Below are 18,795 nucleotides of genomic sequence, written 5' to 3' on the forward strand. Positions count from 1 at the left end.
TCACCCACCTTGGACCTTGCCTCACTTTGGCCATCTTGTCACCAGGCCTGCTAGAGCCCTCTGTCATTTGTACCTCTTGGTCGGGGAACTATAATTACGTCAGTATTATCATTGCTTCTATAAAGAATGTGTCAATCTTTAACAGACTACCTTGTTATATTACCCCTATGACTTGACTTCTCTGACCAAAATACCTTTTGTTTTGGCTACCACTTCTCTCTCTATATATGTTGTTCTCCTCCTGTGCCACTCCTTTCCATTGGAATTTAAGCTCCTTGTAGGCAGGCTTCCATTTATATTTGTATCTCTAGCACTTAACCATGAGCTTTATGCTATGTAAGTACTTCCATAAATATTTTTTCATTCATCAGGGGCTGGATAATACTTTGTGGGCTGTGTTTTCTTAATCTATTGCATATGGATTGAAATAGATAACAATTGAGGTCCCTTTCAACTCTGAAATGATGTGATTCTCTGAAATATATTGAAGGAAAAGACAACGTGGAGAAACTGTATTCACTAATTTGTTGAAACATTAATTGTTTTTCTGTTTGTGTTTCTTCTATTTCTGTTTTCCCTTAGTACTGAGTTTGATTTGAACAGGTGTGCCTATGACTTTGTATTCAATTTCATTCTTATGAGTAGCTGTGCACACTTTTTTGGCCTGCTGTCCCTAGAGTAACAGAATGTTATGCACTCAGCAGTGCTATTTATATATCAACATTCTTCAGAGTACTTCTTGTTTCTTTTTTTATATAGCCGATGTGAAACAAGAACAGTAGGATTTATTGCACGAAATTAAATAGAAAAAGAGATTAATAATGCGGCATTAGTTTTAGGGAATAAGCATGAAGTTTTAAAGTCATTTATTAAATAATTATTATTAAGTTAAAAAAAGGAAATTGCCCCTAAAACCGTATTCAGGTGAGTTTAATTAGAAAATTATCATAGAAAGAACATGATAAAGACCAAGAAATTTTTCAGGGATGGGAGTCTTCAATAGTATGAGTAATGCCTTATAATCTCCTTTTTGGGTTTATGTGTTTCAGATAACTTTATAGGATCACTTTACACTTTATCAGTGAATGTTATGGTAATTTTATCAGTATAAATGGTTATATTTCTGGTAAGTAAAGTTTGCTATACAAATGTGATTTTTGAAATGATTGAAACCAGATACCAAGGAATGGGCATGATTAATTACATGTTATGAAGATTTAAAGCAAATCAGTATTTTTGAAATCTAGAATCAGAGTAATAAATGAGACAGTAAAAGAATTAGTCTTATATTTGAAAGTCAGTTAGTCAATAAATGTTTATTAAACATCGTAGGTATGATGCCAGGCAACTATGCTCAGTGCTGGAACGCCAGGTATCATAAATTATCAATGGAAAAAGAATATTAGAGTGTTAGACTTGGAAGGGACGTTAGATCATCTAGCTTAACTATGGGACCCAATGTAAGAATCCTCTCAAACAGAACTTAAAAATAGTCTGAACAACTGGAGTGACAGGGAACTAGTTAGCTAATAAGTAAATCTGTTCTGCTTTTGAATAGCTCTAATGGTTAAAGTGCAATTAGTTGAAATTTTACGTTTTGGAATTTCTGTCAATTGCTTCTTTTTTATTTAATTTATTTAATATATTTAGTTTTCAGCATTGATTTTCACAAGAGTTTGAATTACAGATTTTCTCCCCATTTCCACCTTCCAGCCTACTCCGAGATCTGGTTGCCCGTTCCCTAGTCAGCCCTCCCTTCTGTCACCCCACTACCCTCCCATCCCCTTTTCCCTTCCTTTCTTGTAGGGCAAGATAAATTTCTACGCCCCATTGCCTGTGTATCTTATTTCCTAGTTGCATGCAAAAGCTTTTTTTTTTGTTTGTTTTTGAACATCTGTTTTTAAAACTTTGAGTTCCAAATTCTCTCCCCTCTTCCCTCCCCACCCACCTTCCCTAAGAAGGCAAGCAATTCAGCATAGGCCACATGTGTATCATTATGTAAAACCCTTCCACAATACTCATGTTGTGAAAGACTAACTATATTTTGCTCCTTCCTAACTTGTCCCCCTTTATTGACTTTTCTCCCTTGACCCTGTCCCTTTTTGAGAGTGTTTGTTTTTGATTACCTCCTCCCCCTATCTGCCCTCCCTTCTATCATCCCCCCTTTTTTATCTTCTTCCTCCTTCTTTCCTGTGGGGTAAGATACCCAAGTGAGTGTGTATGGTATTCCCTCCTCAGGTCAAATCCGATGAGAGCAAGATTCACTCATTCCCCCTCACCTGCCCCCTCTTTCCTTCCTACAGAACTGCTTTTTCTTGCCACTTTTATGTGAGATAATTTACCCCAGTCTCTCTCTCCCTTTCCTCCTCTCTCGATATATTCCTCTCTCATCCCTTAATTAGAATTTTTTTTAGATATCATCCCTTCATATTCAACTCACCCTGTGCCCTCTGTGTGTGTATATATATATATATGTATACACACACATACATATATACATACATACACACACATATATACACACACACACATATGTGTATATATGTACATATACATATATGTGCATATTCCCTTCAGCTACCCTAATACTGAGGTCTCATGAATCATACACATCATCTTTCCAAGTAGGAATGTAAACAAAACAGTTCAACTTTAGTAAATCCCTTGGGATTTCTCTTTCTTGTTTACCTTTTCATGCTTCTCTTGATTTTTGTGTTTGAAAGTCAGATTTTCTATTTAGCTCTGGTCTTTTCACTGTGAAAGCTTGAAAGTCCTCTATTTTATTGAAAATCCATATTTTGCCTTGGAGTATGATACTCAGTTTTGCTGGGTAGGTGATTCTTGGTTTTAATCCTAGCTCCATCGACCTCCAGAATATTGTATTCCAAGCCCTTCGATCCCTTAAGGTAGAAGCTGCTAGATCTTGTGTTATTCTGATTGTGTTTCCACAATACTCAAATTGTTTCTTTCTGGTTGCTTGCAGTATTTTCTCCTTGATCTGGGAGCTCTGGAATTTAGCGACAATATTCCTAGGAGTTTTCTTTTTGGGATCTTTTTCAAGAGGCGATTAATGGATTCTTTCAATTTCTATTTCACCCTCTGGCTCTAGAATATCAGGGCAGTTTTCCTTGATAATTTCTTGAAAGATGATATCTAGGCTCTTTTTTTGATCATGGCTTTCACGCAGTCCAATATTTTTAAAATTATCTCTCCTGGATCTATTTTCCAGGTCAGTGGTTTTTCCATTGAGATATTTCACATTGCCTTCCACTTTTTCATTCCTTTGGTTCTGTTTTATAATATCTTGATTTCTCATAAAGTCACTAGCTTCCACTTGCTCCAATCTAATTTTTAAGGTAGTATTTTCTTCAGTGGTCTTTTGGACCTCCTTTTCCATTTAGCTAATTCTGCCTTTCAAGGCATTCTTCCCCTCATTGGCTTTTTGGAGCTCTTTTGCCGTTTGGGTTAGTCTATTTTTTAAGGTGTTGTTTTCTTCAGTATTTTTTTGGGTCTCCTTTAGCAAGTCATTGACTTGTTTTTCATGGTTTTCTCACATCACTCTCATTTCTCTTCCCAATTTTTCCTCTACTTCTCTAACTTGCTTTTCCAACTCCTTTTTGAGCTCTTCCATGGCCTGAGACCAGTTCATGTTTTTCTTGGAGGCTTTTGATGTAGGCTCTTTGACTTTGTTGACTTCTTCTGGCTGTATGTTTTGGTCTTCTTTGTCACCAAAGAAAGATTCCAAAGTCTGAGACTGAATGTGAGTCCGTTTTTGCTGCCTGGCGATGTTCCCAGCCAACTTACTTGACCCTTGAGTTTTTTGTCAGGGTATGACGGCTTATAGAGTAAAGAGCACTTTGTTCCAAGCTTGAGGGAATGTGCTGTTGTTTTCAGAGCTATTTCTATACAGCCAGCTCTGCCACAGCAGCACTCCTCCTTCCCCAAGAACTACCAACCGGACCTGACTGGGATCTTAAGCAGGCTTTGCACTCCTGCTCTGATTTGCCACTTAATTCCTCCCACCAGGTGGGCCTGGGGCTGGAAGTAACTGCAGCTGTAGTTCTGTAGCTGCACCACCCCCGCTGCTCCTGGGGCAGTGGCCAAACTGTGACCTCCTTCTACTCTGTCCCCTGCAGCTTTTCCTACTAACCTTCTCTGTTGTCTTTGGTGTTTGTGGGTTGAGAAGTCTGGTAACTGCCACAGCTCACTGATTCAGGCCTGTTCTGCCAGCTCCTGGTCTGGTCAGTCCTGCTGCTGCCCACGCTGGCATTCACTGGGCTCTTCTCCCAGCTCCATGTGCCGGTAGACCTCACCCAGCGACCATTCAGGTTGTCCTGGGCTGGAGCCCTGCCTCCCTCTGCTTTGTGGGCTCTGCAGTTCTAGAATTTGTACAGAGCCATTTTTTATAGGTTTTTGGAGGGACCTGGCAGGGAGCTCACGCAAGTCCCTGCTTTCCGGCTGCCATCTTGGCTTGGCTTGCCCCCCCCCCCCCCCCCCCATCAATTGCTTCTAATTCTGGCTATTAAAAGAGAAGAGTAAGTTAATGTAAGAAAAGTAGTATAAGTGGAAAAAATGGATCAGAGTCTTAATTTATTGAGATGATTAAAGAATGAAAAAGAAAAACCTTTTTGGGTTTTATAAAGTAACCTTGCCTTTAAATAGAACAAATAAAATAAAATTTCTGATTATATTTGTCCCTTATTTTATGTAAGAAATAATATGATTGAAGCAACATGAAAATAAATTGGAAATAGATTATTGCATCATTTTCATGTTTAATCTTTTTAATGCATATCTTCATATTTATCTTACTTAATGTGTCTGTTTTTTATACTTTTGTTCTTTTTGAGTTTAATTTCCTTAACCATAAACTTAACAGTATTACTGAGTCTTCATTATCCTGATGAAATTTGTTGTACTTCTTGTTAATTGTTTGTTTCAGCCTTGTATAATCTTTGGCAGCTTGTCAAAAAATTTTGGAGGGGCTTCCTCCTGTACTGTAAATCTTCCTTACCCTCCAAGTTAATGTATAACCCAAGAGTGTGTGTTCAGATAATGCAATCTGGACATAATTTGGCAATTAAATTGGTTATTAGACAATAACATCATAACTGACAGTATCGTGAATCCTAAAATTGACTTCTCTGATTAACTACTTTTGTGGAAAAGATCATTTGTGAATAACCTATTGCCCTTGCCTTTTTGAGTTAGATAATTGAAAGTTGCTACCAGAAAATCTTACTCCTTAATTCTGAATTCCATGGGTCTCAGAGAATAGTGAAATTCTCAAATACTGTATTGTAGGTAGAAAAATATTTTAATAAATTATATGATATTAATGAAATTAGTTCCAAAAGGCTTTGGGTATGTAATATTTACTGCCAACAACATTGACTTCTCAGTTGTCATAGTGCTTAGCAATTATTTGAAATTGTAGATAGTAGAACTAGAGGATAAATGTCAAAGATTTCCTCTATTTTTTATCAAAATACTTTCAAATGAATATTATTTTTAGGATTAAAAGTTTGTTTTGAGCCTGCTCTGTCTTGAGTAACATAAGAATAAAATGAAAAAGTAAAACACGAATCAGTGAAATAGTTTATTTAATTCATCTCTTTTAAACTTCCTAGTCTATTACATCTGCTTTATTATATTTATTGTTAATAGATATCTATAAAAGTGTCTCAATTATACCGTGTATAATTTTTGAGAGGCAGCTTTGTAGAGTGGCAGGAGGATTGGACCTAAAGTTAGAAGACCTGGTCTCTACCACTTAATATCTTCACCTCCCTGAGTCTCAATTTCCTTATTTATAAAATGAGAACAATAATATTTGTACTACTTAAATCTCAAGGGTAGTTGTGAGGCTCATACCAATGCCTTGTATTTAGTAGACACTAAATATTTATTGAATTGTAAAAGGCTACATAATGTGAGTGGCTCATGCTTACTTTCAACATTTAATTTTCTTCTTTAGTTTGGTGTGTTACTTTGGTGATTCTTATGCCTAAATCTTCTCTTTCCCTTCTTTTCTGTGTCTCTGTTACTGCATTCACTCACTGTGGAGTTGGAGGAGTTGGGTTCCAATCACACTAATTGCTCTTTGACCTTGGGCAAATCACTTAACCTCTTGGAACCTCTATTTCCCCATTTATAAAAATGATAGATGACCTCTGGTTCTCCTCAGCTTGATTTCTAGATCTCTTTCCCTTCGGTACTTGTTCCTCAGCCCTTTCATCTTTGGTCTTCTAGTTTGCCAGCCAGATGGGCTGTTCCTGCCTACTTTACTTCTTTTTCTCATCGTTCATTATTTTCCTCTCTTGTTTCCATTTTTCTCACTTCAGTCACTCAGTCAACCATTTATTAAATATCTGCTATTCCTGGCACTGTGTTAAGTCCTGTGAATGCAACAAAAACTGGTAGTCCCTATCCTCAGGTAGCACACAATCTAATGGAGGAGACAGTATGCAAAAACCTTGTGCATATGAGATACATGCAGGGTAATTTGAAGGCACCTGTCCTTGTAAAACATGGGATTTTATCTAGAACTTGAAGGAAGGCAGGCAGTAAGGAGGGAGAGTCAGGGGAACAGGCAGTAAAACTGCGTCCAGTCAGGAGAAGCCATTGTCACTAGTCAGAGCATGGGGTGGGGGTATGATGAAAGAAGACTAGAAAGGTGAGACTGGGCAACTATGTTGAGGATAGTTTGGAATTGTGAGAGACTTGAGGCAAGGAGACCAGTTAAAAAAGGTCATTGTAAATAGTCCAGGTGAAAGGTGATGAGGTCCTGAACTAAGATGGTGACTGTATGAGTGAAGAGATGTATGGCAGACATATTGTAGAAGTACAAACACTAAGATATAGTAACTTATGGGATGTGTTGAATGATAGACAATGAGGATTATTAGATGATGCTTAACAGAAACATTTTATCCCATGATGCAAAAGGAAGAAAACAGTGATTTGGCATAAATGACATACTAAATAACATAAATAGTTTTCTGAAGAATTAATTTCCCATCATCCTATAGGCAGCATATGATAAATTTGGAAAGTATGACGACCTGTATAATGTAATTCTTTTCTAAACACAAGTACTTTTGATGCCAGTCTTTGCTGTCTAACCTTAGGTTTTTATTGAAACAATAGATAATATATTTTGATTGGCCATTTTAGTGAGAACTCTGCAGTAGCTCGGCTTTGTTTACTAAAGCATTTATGTAAATTTCTGTGCTTGTAAGCAGGCCACATAAATTGTACTGGGGGCAGCATGCAGCTGCTGGCCGCATGGACAGCCCTGATTTAAAAGATGGAGACTGCAACATCTGACACAGTATTAAGTTGAATTTTTTTAAGCCTTGGGATTATAAAGAAGAACACATAAAACTCTTTGTCTCCTAATGCAATATTATATCATATTTATGTATGTATGTGTAGTATCCAGCACCTATACCAGTCATCTAGAGTGCCCTTTGGGTCTGCACTTGTAAAACTATAGCTTCCTATTAGTAGGCAGCCAATATACAAAATAGGTTCAAGGCAAGGGTATCTTTACTTAGTTGGCATAGTAAAACACTAGTTATAAAGTATTTCTCCTATGAACTTCTTCAACAAATACACAGAGCCTCCTTGAGAAAGTGGGAGCAGAGCACAGTGGTAGTGAAACATACATGTGGCCAAGGGAACTCATGTCTCCAGGATTTCAAGGCCTCAGGGTCTTCACACCGCTCTTCTTTTGGCATGTCTTTCTTTTAGGCTCACTGGGTCCACTCCTTTCCACAAATCAGTTCCAATCTGATGGGACTAGTTCTTACTTGGATCTCTTCTGCTGCCAGAGGTCTCACTCCTTGAAGCTGCTTCCTGCCTCATCTCCCTATCTCTGCTATGTCTATCTGAAGATTATTTGTTCTGTGCCCTGCCGAATGCAGTGTCTCTTACTGGCCAAGTGTCTGTACTTCGAAACCCTCTGCTGGCAAGAGGTCACACTCTTCAAAGCTGCTAGCAGCCTGAGCTGTCTTAGATTGACCCATTTAAGGGCTGTCAGGGATATGGCAAATCTTCTGGCCAAACCTATTATCCCTTCCAATTGATTAATCAAGAATAATGACTTCACAGTTTTTAAAGGGATGACAAGACCAGGCAAATGAGCTACCGTTTAATTCTATTAAGGAGAAACATTTTCATTTTTTGTATATAATATCCTGAAACAATGTGGGAGTCAGCATGGTACCATGGAAAAAATGCTGACTGTGGAGTCACAAAGAACTGAATACAAATTCTCTCACTTATTGGCAGTGTGGTCTTTAGGACCCCTCACTTCCTTGACCTCAATTTTCTCATCAATAAAATTAGAGAGGCAGACTAGATAGCCTTCCAGATCCAGGTTTATGATATTATAATTCTAACTTTAAAAATTCTTAGAGCTCATTGAGTAGCTTATTAAGTAGCTTATTAAGAATTAATATTCTTTGTGTCTGTGATTTATATAACTCAAGATTTACATATAGCATCTTACTTGAGTCTTACAATAGCCTGTCACGTATTGTACTACAGGTACTTATTATGTCATAGTCAACAGATAAAGGAACTGAAGCTCAGAAAGGTTAGATGACTTACCTAGAGTCACATAGCTAGTAAGTTTTAGAGCCAAAACTTAAACCCATATTGTCTTAAGCCCAGCACTTTATTCACTCTGCTCTGTCGCCTCTATTGAAAGAAGGTTGGATGATTTGGGTCAGCATTAGAGAATCAAATTGTGTACATCTCCATATCACATTTGACATCCCCCCTTCTGTCTCAGGGTATAATGGAAGGAACACTAAAGCAAAGTTAGAAGATCCAAAATCCAGTCCTGGCTCAACTCCCTTATTAACTCTGATCTTGGGAAAGGCTTTTATGTACCAGGAGCCTGAAGAGTCCTCATTTATAAAATCTGGGAATCAGACTGTCTCTATAGTGGATAATAAGTACTGAGAGTCATCATGGTATAGTGAAGAGAAAGCTGACTGTGTGTGGGGTGAGTGGTCTCACTTTTCTCAGTAAAATAAGATTGACATCCTCATTTAAGAGAAGAGGGAAGGGAAGTGTGAGAAGCTTGAAGTTGGAAAAGGAAATTTGGCCTAGGATATATGGCAAGTGACATCTGAAATTAATTAGGGAGGACTAGAAGGACTGCCTTTCTTCATGACCATCATGTTATGTTGCTAAGGTGGAATGAAGGAGTAGGTCATGAGGTTTAAGGAGAACGAGGAATTGAGAAGTTAGGAAAGTTTGTTGTGTTGTTTCAGCTGTGTCCAATTCTTCGTGACCCCATTTGGGGTTTTCTTGTCAAAGATACTGGAAGGTCAGTACCTACCTTCCTTCTCTCTAATCACTTTCCCTTATAAAAACAAAAGAAGATCAGAAATCAATCACTTGTGCTTCGAAATTAATTTATACTAATTTGTTACCTATCTCATTGTAGAAGCCTCTTCATCTTTTCTGATGGAATGAAAGGCTTTGTTGGCCTCCTTAAAAGAATTTTAAATTTAATTAGAGACTTTTTTGGGGGGGGAGGGGACTGGGAAAATTTTCTTTTTGTTCTAGAAATTATACTATGTCTGAGGCTCTCTCTAAAGGTAAATATATTTTTAGTGCTAAACATGCTAGTTTTAAATGAGTAGTTTTTTTTCCCTGAGGTTTGAGGGAGATTAAGGAATGTTCTGGGTTAAAAGGGATGGTATAATTGGCCTGCTATAGAATCTGCTGTTCTCTATTTGGAGTAAACCCTGGCTATGTAGCTGGAGGCCTGTTGCTTGGGAGTGTTAGCACAAAGGAATGAAAACTATTATTCTCAGTCAAATGCAACATAATTTAAGAATGTCGTTTAGATTTTACAGTAAATATGTATGTGTGTGTGCAGGGCTGGGGTGGTGGAGAGACACACTTGATTAGGACTTCATCAATCGGTTTGGGCCCTCACTCCAGTTGATAAATCTCATGAGGGGCTGGTAACTAAGATAACAGCACATTAATATATGTTAATAACATAGTATATGTTAATATATTTATATACTATGTAACATGTGTATAATATAATATATGAATAGGTAATTATTCATATAATGATATATGTTAATATAATAACATTAATATGTGTTAATGAGCAAAGTACAAAGAAGAGTTTATATTATGTTACTCCTTTACAAGGTGTGAAGAATTAGGAGGGAAACTTTCCATTAAGGCTGAAGATTGGGCATGCCTATTGTCAAAAGCAAGCTTGGCAGCTCTAGAACAGTTGAAACAGGAAACAGCTCCAAGAAAAATTTTCAGGTTATGCAAAAAAGAGCTACTTATGGAGGAAGCATTGAGAGGCAATGGCTCTTTGCATTTCTCCTCCGCCTACTGACTTCCCTGATTTCCTTTAAGTTCCAGCTAAAATTTTGCCTTTCACTGGAAGTCTTTCCCAACCCCTCTTAATACTAGGCCCTTCTTTTTGTTAATTATTTGTTATTTATCCTATATGTGACTTGCTTTGTATATATTTGTTTGCATGTAGGCTCTCCCATTAGATTGTAACCTTCCCTAGGTCAGGGATTGCTTTTGCCTCTTTTTGTAATCTCCTCTACTTAGCACAGTGCTTGACACATAGTAGGTGCTTAATAAATTGTTAATAAACAATAAAAAAAATTAATAAAAAAATTCATTGATTATGCCTCTGTCAAGGGGCAAAGAGTGATCTTAGGTCAGGAGGGGATTTCCCATTTTTCCCCTTCCTGATTGGTCATGACACCTGATATTGGAGCTACTAGTACAATAGGAGACACTATACTCAGGAAAATAGTCATTGGAAGTTGCTCCAAGATAGTGAGCCTTGTGACTTTATCACAGTGTTGTATCAGTTATTAATTCAGCTATTTGCTTCACAAGCCCCTTCCCTTCCCTCCTTTACTCTCCTTTCCTCTTACCCCCTTTTCTCTTTTCATCTCTCTTCTCATCCTTTCCCCTCTCTTTTCTTTACTTTTTGTTTCTTTTCCATTCCCTCTCCTCACTTCTCTTCTTCTACCTTCTTTCTTTCCTCCCTTTTTTTCCTCTTGTCTCATTTTTCCTTTTTTATTAAAAATACACTTTATTAATATCCTTTATTTTTATACCACCTAAATTCTTCCAGTAGCTCCCTTCCTACTTCCCAGAGAGCCATCACATATAACAAAATATTTTTTTAAAGGAGGAAGAATGAAAAGTAGGAAGAATTGAACCCCCTCTCCACCTAGCAAAACTGATCAGTACATTGAAAAGGTCTAAAAATATATACACTATTCCACATCCATAGACCTCCCTTTTCCATACCAGCAGTGTATGGGGAAGGGTCTTCTTTGGGGCCTTTTTTGTTGTTGTAATTTGCAGCATTTACTTTTAATTGTTTTGTGGTGTTTCCATTTACATTATCGTAGTCATTCTATTCTCTGTATTTATCATTTTTGTAATTTTTTATAGCATAATATTAATTCACTACATCTGTGTACCACAGTTTGTTTAGTTATTCCCCAATTGATGGACATCTGGTTTGTTTGAGTTTTTTGTTTTTGCCACCACAAAGTGCTGCTATGATTATTTTGCTTTATAGGAACTATTTCTTCTCATCAATGGCATTGGGGGCATATGCCTAACAGTAGAATCTTTGAAAGTTCCATCTTCTTTAACTTTTGCCAGTTTGTTGGTTGTGAGGTGAAAACTTTGGGTTGTTTTGATCATTACTGTTATTATAATATTAGTGCTTTGGAGCATTCTTTCATGTGATTGTAGTTTGCAATTTTTCTTTCAATAATCATTTGTTCATACCTTTTGACCACTTGTCTGCTGGGGAATGCCTTTTGGTCTTATGCATATCCTTTAGTTGTTGCTATATCTTGGATACCAAACCCTTATCTAAGGAATTTAGTACAAAGATATTTTCCCATTTGACTACTTCTCTTTTTATCTTAGATGCTTAATTTTGTCCAGAAACTTTTCAATTTCATTAATCAAAATCATTTTATCTTTTGTAATTTTTTCCTATCCTTTGATGGTTAAGAATACATTTCCTGCTTAGCTGTGAAAGGTATATTATTTGCTTCTCTTCTAATTTTTTCGAGGTATGGTCTTTATATTAAGGTCACACGTTTTTCAATTTATTGTGGTATATGGCATATAAGATGTTGGTTTAAGCCTAATTTCTTCCAGACTACTCTGTAGTTTTCCCAGCAAGTTTTATCAAATGAAAAGTTCTTTCCTGGGTAATTTATGTTTTCAGTTTATTGAATACTTTATTATTGAGTTCCGTTGTTTTTGGTTTTCCCTTGACTAATCTGTTTCATTGATTTAGTTCCTATTTTTAATTAGTACCAAGTGTTTTTGGTAACTGCTGTTTCAGGTCTGGAAGTGCTATTTTCCATTCATCCTTACCCTTTTTTGTTATTTCCTTTGATATTCTAGATCAGGGGCAGGGGAACATGTGGCTTGAGGGTCACATGTGTTCTAGGTCCTAAAATGCGGCCCTTTGACTGAATCTAAACTTCACAGAACAAATCCCCTTAATGTAAGGATTTGTTCTGTAAAACTTGGATTCAGTCTAAAGACCATACCAAAGGACCTAAAAAGGCCACATGTGGCCTTGAGGCCACAGGTTCCTTACCTATGTTCTAGATCTTTTGTTTCTTTATTTCCCTTGATATTAGAGATCTTTTGTTCCTCCAAATGAATTTCATTATTGTTCTGTCAGGTTCTGTAAAAGATCCCTTTGATAATTTGATTGGTATGGCATTGAACCTGTCAATTAACTTTGGAAATGTTGTCATTTTTGTTATATTGGCACAGCCCAGCCTCGAGCACTGAACATTCCTCCACCTTTTAGAATTGTTCTTTATTTCTTTAAAGAACACTTTGTAATTTATTCTATTTAAGTATTTTATGTGTCTACAAACCCTTCTTTTCTATTAATATCTTTGTTCTCCAAGAAGAATCTTATTCTCATTCCTTCCGTTCTTTATCTCTTTTGTAGTTTTTTTTTCCATTTCCATATCTCTTATTCTTCCAAATTTTGGTGCATTTGTTAAATTTATTAGTTTAGGACAGTTTATTTCTTAGGCTTTTGCTCTTTCCTTAATACTATTCAGAAGAAGCACACAATAGGTTAGTAACTATATAAAAATAATTTATTAAAAAGTTACATCATTAATGAAGTATTTGCTGACAGTAAAATTATGAAAGGTAAAATCTGTTAAATTAAAATGTGTGTGCTAGTATTTATTCACTGCTAAATTTTTTTTCTAGGAGGACCAGGATGGTGGCCAAGGTGTGGGCAAGCGCAAGAGGGTAAAATTAAGCAGCAGTGTCAAAGGTATTTATAAAGTGATGATTTAATTTTGTTCCCATGTTTGTTGGTTCTGTTTTTGTCTTGCATAAAAACTCATAAGACTGTTTAGTCAATAGGATCACATAGTGCCAAAAAACCCAGCCAATTTAAGTTGTGTAAGAGGAATACATTATAGTCTTATAATTCGGTGATATAACATTATCTGTAAAAGCAACAAAATATTCACTATTGAACATTTATTTATATTCTTCACATTACTATTTTTGGCCTAAAAAGGCTTTCCTTTGTTCTGTTTGATTTTTATGTAATGATTTATTTAACATGAAAATTACTATTTTGTTGAAATGTTTATGAGGTTTAAAATTATTAATTTTTAGTTTAGGAAAGTCTAGAGTCTTTCAACTTCTTGGAAGGCCATTAGTATATCACAACTTAACGTTCCTAAATTATAGGTATGATAGCTTTTTAAACATTTTTTTTCTACCATTTAGGCTCAATCATGTTTTCAGTTGTCATTGGAGGACTAAATTAGGGCTACTTGTTGCAGCAGTTGGAATGAGCTCTCTCTGACCTTTAAAAATGAAGAGACCTGGTCAGTTTCCTCTACCTCTTATTTCCTTCATTTGGTGGCAAATGCTTCTCCAAATAAGTGGTAATATAGTATCTAGGGAGGAGAAGAATGAGGAAATCTATGCACAAAACTTGAATGTCCAAAAAACAGAAGAGGGAGAAGAGAAGAGAGAAATTAGAAGTGTGGCTTAAAGTAGACTAGTAACACTAAATGTTATTCTTTGCATAGGCCACCAGTTGACAGCCTCTGGTCTAGTCTTAGCTCAGGGGTTTAGATTATGACTTGTTCTCATTTTTAGGAATTCAGATCTTAGGAGTCCCTGGGGAAGATTGTGTTTTATTCCCAGACCCATAGAGCAAGAGACAGTGATTTATTAGGATGTCTCCTCTCAAGCATACTAGAATTCTCCAGACCCCTGAGGAAAGTCTGAACCTAGCCTCTTTGGATATCCTTTGAATCACCTGGCTTGGAATAAATCCTTAGATGACTTTCAATTAGAAAACCTCCTTACAGCTCAGTGGTCCTGCTTCATGTTTGGGAATTGTTTGAAGTGCTTTTTTATGCTACATGGTATGACTTTGGTCTTTTATTATTCCTATTTGTAGGTAAATGATGAAATGTGTTGGTTTATGTGTTACTTTTAGTCTGTATTCATGACAGAATGAGAAAGAATCCTGTTCTTTGTACTAATCTTGAAGGTAAAAGTTTATCACCAAAAAGACACATTTTACAGTTGAATCATTTATTTTTAAGATTGAATTCAGTGTCTTTCATGCTTAGTGTATAAAGTAGTAAAATGTTTTAAGCCTTGAATTATTTTTTTTCCTGTATTTTAATATTCAGTTTATCCCAGCATCCTTAAACAATACTGATATCTTGCAATGCTATCACATAACCAGAGGTTATTCTTTAGCTTAAGGAAAATTTGACTTAACAATTTGAAAATAAAGTGACAATAAAATACAGAAACAGTTAAGAAGCTGCTTGCAGTTCCTATATTTTAAGGTAGATTCTCCAGCTGTTCCTGACTGATTTTAGCTGAAGTGAAGCATAATATATTAAGTAACATAGCTATTTAGAGTTGGGAATTTAAAGGCAAATTGGGAAGAGTACTAAAAGAAGCATTTCTAGTTGAATTTTTATAATTGGCATTTCTTGAGAGAATGATATCAACTAGATTTCTTGAGCGGAGCAAGATAATTTTTGCCTTTGAATCATTACAAAGCTTACATTCTACTCAGAGGAGCTAATATTTAAGCAGGTAACTAAATACAAAGTATACGCAAAATAATACAAAGTAATTTCAATACATAGCATTAATAACTGGGGATGCTAGTATACAAAAAAAGCCCAGTAAAGAAGATCATGTAGATTCTATACAAAAAAAGGCAAGTAAAGAAGGTCATGTAGATTCTTAGAGGCAAGGTCAGGAAAGAATGTATTTTCATGTACTTTCTGTGTAAAGACCTAGAGGTGGAAGACGATGTCATATATGAAATCATTGCTGTATTGTTATTACCCTATGTTTAATAAGGTGAAAAACTTTCCAAACCCCAAGATTCAAATATTCTAGTTTTGGTTAAAGCTGCAAATTGTCTCTCTATAATAGGTTATAAATATTTTTTAATAAATAAGATTTAATTATATAGAATTCTGGGAAGATGAAGAATAAAACAGGAAATTACTTGGCTCTCCAAAATTCCCCCCTCCCCAAATAATTTAAAATAATGTCTCAAAATAAACTTTAGAATGACAGAAATAATTAAAAGTTGAGGTAAAGCAGTTGTCCAGTATAAGACAACTTGTGAAGACATTAGGAAAGACCTGAGCTCCTGGGGTGGTGGTCTGGCCTGATTGAAGTACAGATACCTCCTGGCACACACCCTTATTCAGCAAACAAGCCCCAGGGGCAGCTTCATAGACAGTAGCTTCAGCTTCGGGAATTTTTGCCCCACTGACGGTGTGGGAGTCAGATGGCTGATCAAGGGAACATTGCAGAGCCTTCCACTTGTGCTGATGTGGGGCCCACGTGTACTAACCAGATGTGGGTGGTTCTAGGCTATGGATGTAGGCAAGGTAGAGCAAACATGTTGGGTAGGGTTGCAGAGGGGTGAGGCCCTATTGTCTGTGTCTGTGTTCACTTGCGGGAAAACAGAATCCTTAGTTTTGGTTCCATGGTAGAGGGATGAGCTGAAGGTTGTAACTGGGGGAGAGATCTCAAGGAGTAAGGGCATTTGCCTGACAGCTTTTCTGGGGACCCTGGTCATGGCTTAGGGGAGGAGAAGAGTACCCAAGGTCAGGCCCTGAGATAGAGCTTAGAAAACAACAACATGAAAAATGTGAAGCTTGGGACATTATCCCTGGGATACACTTCAGAACTAGAGCCTGACTCTAACATAAAGTTAAAAGCCAAGAAATAAGCCATTTAAAAAAATGAGTAAGTAGAAGAGAAAGGACCTGACCATAGATAGCTACTATAGTGATAGAGAAGATCTGGGTTCAAACTCAGAAGAAAACAGTAAAGTCAAAACAGCTACTACTTCTGCTTCAAAGAAAAATGTAAAATGGTCACAAGCTCAAAAAGAGTTCTTGGAAGGGCTTAAAAACTTTACAAACCAAATAAGAGAGGTTGAGATAAAAAAAAATAAGAGTAGTGCAAGAAAATCAGGAAAATTACAAAAAGAATATCAACCAATTGGAAGAAGAGGTTCAAAAAGAAAATAACTCCTTATAAATTAGAATTAGGCAAGGGGAAGCTAATGACTTCATAAGACACCAAGAAATAATAAAACAAAATTTGAAAAAATGAAAAAAGTAGAAGAGAATGTGAAACATCTCTTTAGAAAAACAACTGACCTAGGAAACATTGAGGAGAGACAATATTAGAAGTATTGGACTACCTGAAAGTTATTATTGAAAAAGAGTCTAGACACTATACTTCAGGAAATTAAAGAAAATTGCCTTGAAGTTTTAGAACAAAAGGATGAAATAGAAATTGAAAAAGATCCACCAGTCACTACCTGAAAGAGATCCCAAGATGAAAACTCACAGGAATTTTATAACTAAGTTTCAAAGCTCCTAGGTCAAGGAGAAAATACAGCAAGCAGTTAGAAAGAAACAATTATACACAGTAGCAGCCACAGTATGTGATGACTGACTTAGCCCTTCTCAGCAATACAAGGTCCTAAAACAATTCCAAAGTATTCATGATGGAAAATGCCATCCACATCCAGAGAAAGAACTATGGAGTCTGCGTGCAGAGTGAAGCAGACTATTTTCTTTCCTTTTTTCCTGTTTTTTTTTCTTTCTTATGGTTCCTCCCATTTGTTCTAATTCTTCTATAACAAGACTAGTGAAAATATGTTTAATAGGAATATATATGTAGAACCTATATCAGATTACATGCCATCTTGGGGAGGACACACACACACACACACACACACACACACACACAGAGAGAGAGAGAGAGAGAGAGAGAGAGAGAGAGAGAGAGAACGAACCAAATTGCTAGTATCAAAAATGAAAAAGGTGACTATATCACTAATGAAGATGAAATCAAAGCAATTATTAGGAGTTATTTTGCTCAATGATATGTCAATAAACTTAACAACTTAAGTAAAATGAAAGAATACTTACAAAAATATTAACTGCCTAGATGAACAGAAGAGGAAGTAGAATATCTAAATAAACCTATTTTAGAAAAAGAAATCAAACAGGCCAAAAATGAGCTTCCTAAGGAAAAAGCATCTGGGCCAGATGGATTTACAAGTGAATTGCACCAAATATTTAAAGATAACTAATTCCAGTGTTAAATAAATTATTTGGGATAATAGGCAAAGAAGGAGTCCTATCAAGTTCTTTTTATGAAACAAGTGCCGATACCTAAACCTGGAAGAGCAAAAACAGAAAGAAAATTACAGACCAATTTCACTAATGAATGGATGCAAAAATCCTAAATAAAAATACTAAGGGGGCAGCTAGGCACCTCAGTGAATAGGGCACTTCCTTGGATTCAAGAGGACCTGAATTAAAATCCAGCCTCAGACACTTACTAGATGTGTGACCTTGGGCAGGTTCTTTAACTTTGCCTCAAAAAAAAAATACTAGAAGACTACAACAAAAAAAATTATACTTTGTGACCAGTGAAATTTATATCTGAAATGCAGGGATGGTTTAACATAGGGAAAACTATTAACATAATTGATTATAACAATAACAAAAGTATCAAAATCACATCATTCAACACTGATTCCTGTTAAAAACACTTGAATGCATACATATAAGTGGACTTTTCCTTAAAGTGATAAGAGCCATGTACTTTAAACCATTAGGAAGCATTATTTGTAATGTGGATAAGCTAGAAGCCTTCCCAATAAGATCAGGAGTGAGAAAAGGATACACACTATCACCAGTATTTTTTAACATTGTATTAGAAATGCTAGCAATAGCAATAAGAGAATCAAAGGAATCAGAATGGTCAGTGAAATGACAAAACCATTTCTTTTTGCAGACAATATGATGATATCCTTGAAAAATCCTAGAGGTCCAACTAAAAAGTTAGTTAAAACAATTAATGGTTTTAGTAAAATAGCAGGATATAAAATCTACATAAATCATCAAAATTTCTATATATAATCAACAAAATCCTGCAAGAAGAGATAGTAAGAGATACACCATTTAAAATAACTGTAGATGGCATAAAATACCTGGGAATATATCTGCCAAGATAAATCCAGAAACTAAATGAAGATAATTTTAAAAATACTTTTTATACAAATAAAGTCAGATTTAAATAATTGGTGAAAGATTGATTGTTCATGGGTGGGTAGAGCCAATTTAATGAAAATGACAATCTTGTCTAAAATAAGCTTCTTAGTCAATGTCATCCCAA

At 36.0% G+C, this 18,795-nt stretch overlaps 1 protein-coding gene across 3 annotated transcripts in view; it reads left to right on the forward strand.

Annotated features, from left to right (window-relative positions):
- UBR3 (ubiquitin protein ligase E3 component n-recognin 3) overlaps nt 1-18,795 on the forward strand; it is a 312,264-nt gene that overhangs the window by 64,310 nt on the left and 229,159 nt on the right. For all 3 annotated transcript variants that reach the window (XM_036747217.1, XM_036747219.1, XM_036747218.1), the window contains exon 6: nt 13,291-13,357. In XM_036747217.1, the coding sequence (XP_036603112.1) occupies nt 13,291-13,357 (67 nt within the window). The remainder of the gene's footprint in view (nt 1-13,290; nt 13,358-18,795) is intronic.

This window comes from Trichosurus vulpecula, chromosome 2 (genome assembly GCF_011100635.1).
Source record: "Trichosurus vulpecula isolate mTriVul1 chromosome 2, mTriVul1.pri, whole genome shotgun sequence".
Classification (NCBI taxonomy): domain Eukaryota; kingdom Metazoa; phylum Chordata; class Mammalia; order Diprotodontia; family Phalangeridae; genus Trichosurus; species Trichosurus vulpecula.